General features: G+C 42.7%; 1 protein-coding gene across 2 annotated transcripts in view; it reads right to left on the bottom strand.

The window, feature by feature from the left end:
* Positions 1 to 292: 292 nt before the first annotated feature.
* Positions 293 to 9181, bottom strand: part of FCHSD2 (FCH and double SH3 domains 2) — a 291907-nt gene continuing 283018 nt past the window's right edge. For both annotated transcript variants that reach the window (XM_082659936.1, XM_082659937.1), the window contains 6 exons: positions 6915 to 6998; positions 6617 to 6794; positions 6111 to 6331; positions 4999 to 5128; positions 4774 to 4856; positions 293 to 2306 (listed from right to left, as the gene is read on the bottom strand). In XM_082659936.1, coding sequence (XP_082516062.1) covers positions 2223 to 2306; positions 4774 to 4856; positions 4999 to 5128; positions 6111 to 6331; positions 6617 to 6794; positions 6915 to 6998 — 780 coding nt within the window. In that variant the 3' untranslated portion in view covers positions 293 to 2222. The remainder of the gene's footprint in view (positions 2307 to 4773; positions 4857 to 4998; positions 5129 to 6110; positions 6332 to 6616; positions 6795 to 6914; positions 6999 to 9181) is intronic.

Below are 9181 nucleotides of genomic sequence, written 5' to 3'. Positions count from 1 at the left end.
AGAGCCAAGACCACAACTTATTTATTTCTATCTCTAGCATTCAGGGTATTACACATGGCAGGTGGGTGGCATGCAGGACTGTTTGTCCCATGGATGGATTAATTTACTTCCCCCTCTCTGTGTCTGTTGTAGGGTTTAAAGGAGGGCCTAGAAGTGTCTTTATAAGAAGCACTGGGTATTTGGAAAAGCCTGCTTACCCAAATCTCTTTATAAGTAAAACTTAGAAAACTTAATTCCATTTTTTTATTATTCAACATTTTATACATAATAAATACAAAGTTTTTACAGCCACTGTAAAGAAAGCACATCTGCACAGAGGCGCTTCCTCTGAGCCCAGCCGTGTGCACTGTGACACTGGATTACATGTCCTGGAGGGAGGGGTTCTTTTTAAAAAGGAGGCATATTTTTACAACTTTGTATTTTTAAAATAAAATTAGCAGCTCTTCCAAAAAATATTTTAAAATATAACAAAAGATTTCAAATAACCCTCTGAGAATGTGGAAAACCCAGATTCAAGGACAATTTTGCTAGCTAAAGAGAGAATACAAGACTGGGTGGCAAGAATTGCCTGATTTCAGCACTTTGAAGATTTCTAAAGTGCTTTGAAGATTTTAAACTTGTCAACAAACTTTAAAATCTTAAAAAAAAAAAACCCACCCTTTAAATTTTTTTTAAACTTAAGAATAAGTTTGATAAACACAAAAAGACCTCAAATAGATCAACAGGTTAAGAAGCAAAAAACAGAAACAAAAATCCTCAAATCACGGAGAAGATTCATCAATGGGTACTGTCACTGAAGTGATCAAATGACTAACTGAAAATTTCTTCAGCTCTGACCTTACTTTTGGTCAAAAATCCCATGGGGACATTTGGCGAGCATTTCACGTTTTTAGATTCTTAGGAGGGATGGCATTTTCAAAGCGTAAGACAACTTTCGAATTAAATTCTACAAATTTGATTTAAAAAAAAAAAAAAAAGCAACTGACAAACATCCCTTAGTCCCTAAGCAATGCACTCCCTATCTTCCATAGGAGGTGGAGGGCCGCCGGAGGCCTACTCTGGGACGCCTGCGGCTATGGGTTTGTTAGCCTGCAGAGAAGCTACTCCTGGCTCTCCCTGTGACGTGGAGAACCTGTCAATTTGCACCTGTGGAATCCTTTAGTCCTTCACAGGAAGCTGGTTTCCATGAGCCACAGGTTCTTCCTCCCAAGGAAATGTCAGGTCAGTTGGACCTGGGAAGCTGCATTTTATGTGGTGGGTGGCTGCCTGGGCCAGTGGACTGGCTTGGGAATAAAATAATGCTAGAGGCCTCCCCAGTAGAGAAGCTCGACAAGGCAAGTATGTGTCCCCAGTTTATCTAGACGTTCAGATTCTAAGGATACTGGTCAGAATAGTATACGCTGCAAAAATTAAAATGAAAAATACCCAAATATAAAAAGAACATTAAATTGGCTCATTTCAGATCTGGAAGCTCCATTTCTGCTTTTGCCACAGCCTCCTTTCTATTAGTCTATGTGATGGGATGAGATTCGGCTACTAGTTCAGCCCCTCCATGTTAGCTCCACTAATACTAAATGAATGGCATAAATATTAATACAAAGGACACTGTTATTGTTTTAAATCTGTTAGTTGTGGAAGAGATGTGCATTAATGCAATTGGTGCTAAACTCAGGGCAGTCCATTTTTTTCCAATACGGTTTCAGTTTCTCAATTTGGGGACTAACTGCGGGGAGGAGCCAGCCTCTCCTGAAATCCCTCCTCCTGCTTCCTTATGTAGCCAATGTGATCTGATTAAACTCAATCAGATGAGCAGAAGCCACTTGAAGAAAGATGAGAATCTTTGCCACATCCTTGTGGCCACAGTAATATACTGTACGAGTGCACATGATCAGTATCTCTGTGACTGTGCCCTGATCGAGGCCTGGTCTTGAGTCTCATACAAAAACGGGCCACTGTTAGGCAAGAGGGCTGTCCCCCTCTGTGCTTCTAGGGCCCTCTAGGATTTGTGCTGTGGTAGGAGAGATGACATAGAAAATGACAACAAAAAAAGGCACAAAATATTCAAAACATGGGAGGAGTCTACCAGGCCACCCAGTCACATATAATCCTCCTTGTTTTTGCTCTGTTCGAGTCATCATCATGCAAAGGTGCCTAAAAAACAAGACTGGCCAAACTCTAAGCCTGGCCTTGATTGTAGCAGTAACGGACGGGCAAAGCCATCATCACACCAGTGTGATTTCCACATCCTCGATCTTCTCTGCTGGCCTTCGGTGGTTCTGCGTAGGTGGAGGGGGAGCTGCCCGGACCTGAGCAGGAAACCATCACATGGATTGTCAGTCAGCTTCCTGATTCAGTGCCTGAAGCATCCAAACCCCAACTAGTCATTTACCCAAGGACATGGGCACCCCAGGGCTCTCAGAAATGCTCTAAGCATGTGCTTTCAACTTAATTTTCACAACTTCTTACACTGAGAAGGACCTATTGTTCTGGATGAAATGTGAAACTCATGATTCAGGTTCTTGCCTAGGCTGAAGTCCTCACGGGCACAAGAGTCTTTGTAGCCCTAAAAGCCTCGTCCAAAGCAAAGGCCTAGAGTTGAAAGCGAGAGAGCAATGCTTGGAGAACTGAAAACCTTTCAACATGTCTTGGAAGGGGAGTTGCAAGAGAGAAGACTAGAGAGGTAGGCTGGGGGTAAGTCATGAAGGGCCTCATTAATCCATATTTAAAAATCGGAGCTTTATTCTGTAGGCAAAGAGGAATCTTTGGTGGATTTTAAACAGCAGTATCAGATGTGTGAAAAGATGACTCAGGTAAAAGTTTGAAGAAAACGGTGGTGGGCGAGAATACAGGTGAGTTTTGGAGACTCCTGTGGTGGTCTGAAAGAAAGCTGATGTTGGCCTGCACTAGGGTTCGGGCAGTGGGGCAGCAGAGGGTGGAAAAACTTGACAGCTGTCTCCAAGGTAAACCTGGCAGGACTTGTGATGACTCTTTGTGGAAGGCAGGGTCAGGGAGGTGTCACAAGTGATGGCAGAGCACTGGCAGGATGGGGGTACCACTCACCAGGACAGGAAATATGGGAGAAGGAGTATGTCTGGGAGGGAAGATAATTAACTCGTGTTTTGCTGAGTTTTGGGGTTTTGGTACATACACACTGAGATTTCCACAAGTCTGAAGCTCAGGGAAGAGACTGGATTGGCAGTTATAAATCTGGGAGTTGTCAGTAAATAAATGGTTATCAAAGCCTTGGGAGTAGATGAGATTACTCAGAGAGTGACTCTAATGACTTTAAGAGACGCAGCCCGTGGAAAGAACCCTGAGAAGCATCAACAGAGATGGATAGAGGCAGAGAAGCCCGCAAAGGTCAATGAAAATATAACAGGGAAGAGCCAATTCTGACTCTGTGTTGGATCTGTTTCTTCGACTTTAACCTTTGCTTTTCGTTGCTTTTGTTATTATAATCATACATAGTGGCCTGCCTCAGGGAACCCTGCCCCTCTGCCTGAATGTTAAACTAAAGTGCCTTTGTTCAGCTCACAGGGAGACAATCTGACCCTGCCCACCTGTGAAAGGCTGCGGAAAAGAAGAAATTAACACATCCCCTCCCCATGCTGGCCAAGCAGGCAAAACTAATGGCCTAACTTTACTTCCTCACCTCCTCCTCCACCTCTAAAGAAACAGGCATCCAAGATGGTTTTTTGGGGACCCTAGTCTGCCATCTCCTTGGTCTGCCGGCTTTCCAAGTAAAGTCGCTATTCTTTGCCTCAATACCTCGTCTCCCGATTTATTGGCCTGTCCTGCGGCGAAAAGAGTGAGCTTGGACTCAGTAACAAAAAGGAAGGGCCAGGAAGTAGAAAGCAGACCAGGAAAGTGTGGTAGAACAAACAGGTCCACTTCTCTCCATTCACGCTCTTACCCGCTAGTCCACACTACTGTCCCCTCTTGCTTGGACCACTGCTCCAGCCTCCTAACGGCTCCCTGTGTCCATTCTATCACCTTCCATTCATCCTCCACTTAGCTGCCATAGTAGTGTTTTAAAAATGCACAACTGGTCATATCACTGTCCTGCTTACAATCTTACAATAGCTTCCTAAACTTTTAGGATCAAGAACCAAGTCCTTAACAAGGCACTCAATATCTGCTGAATGGACAAAGCCAAAGGTAGTGAGTGGTTCAGAGAACTGTGTCAAATGCTGATAAGGGGGTCTAGGAAAATAAAATTGCAAATATGCACTAGATTAGCATGCGAAAGTTATGACCTTGGAAGAGCTGTTTCACAGTGAGGTGGTGGGGTGGAGTCAGTGAGGGGTGAGTAGAGGTGATTATTTGTAAGAACAGATTCCTTTGAGAATAGAAGCTCTCAAACCTCAAAATGCATGTATCTTATTTCATTTCAGTGTCCGTCAAAGAGGCAATTAGAGGCCTGGAAAATAGGTTCTCATAAAATGCCTGCTGGAAAAAAAAAATGCTTCTGTTTCACAATTAGACCACTTTAATGCTCTCAGAGCTTGTTATAATTTAAATACACTTTCATAGCTGTCACCTTGCAATCTCTCCCTGGCTCAGTGAGGAAAGCACCAGTGTAAGCTAGACCTTCCAAGATGTGTTCATTTTTATAGCCTTCCTTTTCCAGAGCTCTTTTTAACTTCCCAACTCCATCTTACCCTGGCATGGAGGGAATTAGTAACAACACAGGGGTCATGGAGATACATTAATTTCTAACTTTCAATTTGGAGAAACTACACATTCTATAACCCTGCCAGATAAGAGACTTACAGGTCGTAGTTTCCCATATGAGGTCTCAGGAGTATGTCTGGATGCCTGTGAGAATCCTGGCGATTCGGCATGGAAGCTGTTTTCTAAGGGAGGGAATCAAAGAAGCTCAATTTATTTGCGTTGTTGAGCAATATAAATGCTAATGCAGATCTGTTTGCTCTTCAGGTGAACGTGTGGATTTCTGAATGAAAGCGTATGTAGACCCATGCCCTGGAGAACCCTTACCATTTGCTGAAGGAGAGCGGGGGAAGTACTGGGAGCTCCTCTTATCTGGGCTGGGGTAAGGGCTACTAGGAGGCTGGTCATACAGTGGCAGTGGAGGCAGGGAGCCGGGCAGCTTGGGGGAGGGAGAGATCTGCAGCAAAGGGAAGAGAGGTTACGAAGTGCTCACTTGAGGAAGGAGAGACCAGCAGGCTTCTCTGACTACTCCTGGCAAATTACTTTTCTTTGGAGCTAAGTTATGATTATTAACTTTCTTGGTCAGCCTCATTAGAAGCAAATGAGCCTAGAATAACCACCCCAACCCCCAGTTTTGTGTTGCATTTAACTTTTTCCTTCCACAGATCTCATTATACTACTGATTTTAGTTTATCTTAAACAGTTACCAAGTCAAACCATTCTCGAGAGTTCTATTGAAAACATACCAAATTAGTCAGTTCAGTGAAGAACAAAAAAAGGGACAAGTTGTATTTTTCAGTGAAGATAAAATAATTGGCTGAGTTTCTGACTTCCCCAGGTTCTGTAAATGTCACGCTAAGTGGTCACAATACCACACAGGCAAGATGGACAGACATGTTCCTTATGGTCCTGGACCTGCCAGGCCTGCTGTGACTGATCCGAATTAGAAGTTTCCCGTAAAGACAAGGTTTGCTATGATGAGCTAAGCCTATGGAGCTCTGGCAGGCTCATCAGTTCTCTGAACAGGACTAGTAGGACCTGGGCTGGGCAGGGAGGCTCTGACAGTGTGAGGGAGAAAAAGAGCAAGCTAATATTTTTACTGCATAAACTAACCACAGAGACAATACATTCCCTCTCTGGTTTCTTTCTTTCTCTCCACCAAACCATTCTTTTGTATGTCACACACAATTTAGTATTTTCGTTCCCCAATTCAGAGAACAGAATGTGGGAGAAGTGAGCTGTCATACAGCCATTGCACAAGAGCCTGACTGACAAGTCTCTGCTTCCCAAATTCAGTTTTGCAGAAACCCGGCAACCAAGGATTGGAGTGGTGAGGGTGAGGCCAAGACCACAGCCCACTTTTGCGTGGGTCAACAGACTCCTTGGGAGTCATTTTCTTTAAACATCTTTTAATTCAGCTTTCTCCCCCTGTTGTGCACCTGAATCTCTCGCATCCATGGAGTGTCACCATTTTCTGAGGCTGAAAGTTCTTCCACTAGCACTGATGGGAAAACTCCAATCCGCCCATTGAATTCCCCTTCCCAGAAGCCATCATCATCCTGGTTTTCTTTGTTCAAGATTCGGATGATTGCTCCCTCAGGAAAAGATAATTCATCATCTGTCTGGCCCTCGTAGTCATAAAGTGCTTTCACAAAACAGACTAGGTAGCAAGAGAGAGAAAAATAAAGTAAGAACACCGACAACCAGGTTACTTTTGCAGCCACCCCATGCACAAGTGACAACTAAAAGGCCATCGTACAGCTATAATTCTGTACTCACTGAAGATCAACTTTAGGGTTCTACTGTACAGGATAAACGGGACCAAATAAACATATTACAGAAAAGGAATAAAGTTGTGCTTTTTAACCTACTGAAGGCTGACTCCAGGGTAATACAGTTTAGGCCAAATGTGACCAAATAAAGAGTGCCTTGTTTCAGTCTTTACCACTGGCATCTCCGTTGAGGCTGCCTGAAACGAGTTCGGCCTCCGTGGAATTGCTGGATGTGTGTGACCGACTGTCCAAAGCAGCCAAGGACTGCAGCATGCTCAGCAGACTGTTCGAGGTGGGAAACTGTAGGTACTTTTCTGGTACATAACCCACTTGGCCGACTTTATTTCGAGCCTGAGTAAAAGACATGTGACAAAACAGGTTTGCACACACAATTTGGACAGGGTACAACAAGAACCAAAACAAACTCCTGAAAATGTCACAAGAAGGGGCGATATGAGCAAAGGAATATACCTTTACCCAGTCTTCCATATCTCCATCTTCAATCACTTCTAACACCTCATGTTCCTCAATGGTCAACTCATCTGGTTGAGAAGCCTGCAATGTAGGATGGTCATGGACAAAATTAAAAAGGTTAGATAAAGAGCAGATGTGAACTGATCATAACAAAAACTGGGGATCAAAATACTGAAATGATTTTGAAAAACGTATTGAACATAAAAATTTGAGTGTTGTAAAACTATCATAATGAGGTGAAGTTTTACTTTAAAAAACTAAACAAAATAAAGCCACAACAAAAACTGGAGAAACGGAATCCTCAAGAGGCAATCAGGTTCAGTGAACACAGCACTCTGCTGGAAGTAGAGGACCTGGGTTCTAGCTCCAGCTTATGTATCTATTGGTAAGTTATTCAACTTCTTGATGCCTCCATTTCTTCAAAATGACAATCCTGCCATTCTCGGGAAGATGGGGGAGTTAGTGTGGGATGAATAAGCACAGAACCATGATGATTTGGGAAGCACAAGCAAAGGAGAAAGCCGTGAATTAGAACTACACCAGAGGGCTACCATGGAGGTGCAGGCTGTGAAAATGCAAAGAGCTATGTACATGGATTGACTGATAGCTTGAGCAGTGCCTGGAATTTGTCTGGAATCACCGTAAAACAGTAGCCAAGAGAAGAAAATTGTAGGAGAGAAATGACTGATGCTCCAACTTAACTGTAGAGACTAGGCTGATCCACTTGTGTGCTTCTGCAGAAGTTGCTGTGATTTTTTTTTTTTTTTTTAATCCCTAACAGCAGGAGTCCACTAGCACCAGACACCTAAATACTACCCCTGAGGCAGTAGAATCTGAGAGCAAGCTCTCAGGGACTCTGCAGGGGGGTTGTAGAGAGAGACTTTGTGACTTTGTTTCATAAAGAGACTTGCCTGTCACATGTAACAGGAGGGGTCTGCGGACATCTTCTGGCTCTTAGTGAACAGCCTTAAAAGCTTTCCCCAAGTCCCAAGATTAGTTAAAACTACTGCTTTAGACCATATAGTTTTTCAGATCTCACAGTCTCAAAGTGTAAAATATCTCCAAATTACACAAGCAAAAGTAAGGCAAGACTCATTTCCAAAGACTCATTTCCTATTTCATGTACGTTTCATCAACCCAGATTCTGGATATTGCTATAATAGCTACTTGAGACAGAAAAATAGTATTGAAAATGGCTGACCAATCACAGAAATACTCCAGGACAGAATTTTAAGTAGATTACCTCTGATCTCAAAATATGAGGGAAAAAAAGCTCACTGATTTTTGATAGCTTTTCCAATAGAATTTTAAAAAAATTTAATTTTTATACAGCAGGTTCTTATTAGTTATCTATTTTATACATATTAGTGTATATCTGTCAATCCCAATCTCCCAATTCATTCCACCACCACCACCAACCCCCTCCAATGGAATTTTTTCACTAATCTGAAACCACACTATGCCTTGAATATACCAGCAAAAGGCACCTACATAACAAATTCTGTGGCAAAACTTAAAAAGTTATCCAACACAACCAGATTTCAGTGTGTGTGATGGCAAAGCAGGAGGGTTAAGAACACCTTTAAATACAATGCTGCCCTTGTAAAAAAAAGTCATGAAGGTCCATGCGAGTTGTCCAACATTGTTATATAAGCAGACACTAGCTTGATCATACCATACCCAAGCAGTGACCAATTCTTCCACTTGACAAGGTCAGGTCCTTTGCATGACACTCAAAACCCTGTGGTCTCTTGATGCTTTGGCCCCAGCAAACCATTCCCTATTCTCTGAACATACCACGTTCTTTATTGCCTCTATGCTTTTATCAGGCTGTTCCTTCTTTCCAGCAGGCCCTGCTCCCTCTTTCCCATCTGGTGACTAGATTTAGATTACTGTGAGTTCAAGTCCAGCTTCAGTCTGTTTCTACAGGCAAGTGACCATAAGACCTTTTAGAGCCTCAGTTTTCTTTTTTATTCCTATTACAATGTAAGCTCCACGAGGGCAGAGATTTTTGTCTGTGTTCATCAATGCTATATCCCCAAGCCTAGAAAAGAGCACAGCATGGTACATAGAAGATGCTCATGTACTGATATTTGTTGAATTAATGGGTTGGTTGATAATATCTTCCTTATAGGGTTATTGAAGGGATTAGAAAAAAATATATATATATGTATGATACCGGGTACACAGGACTTCATAAATGGTAGCTATTATTATTACTCATGATTTGATGCCAAGCTTGTATGTTTTCCAAGACCACCCAC

This window comes from Grampus griseus (genome assembly GCF_964374135.1).
Source record: "Grampus griseus genome assembly, chromosome: 8".
Classification (NCBI taxonomy): Eukaryota; Metazoa; Chordata; class Mammalia; order Artiodactyla; family Delphinidae; genus Grampus; species Grampus griseus.
The sequence above is the reverse complement of the archived record's forward strand: the minus strand, read 5'-3'. Positions and strand labels throughout refer to the sequence as shown.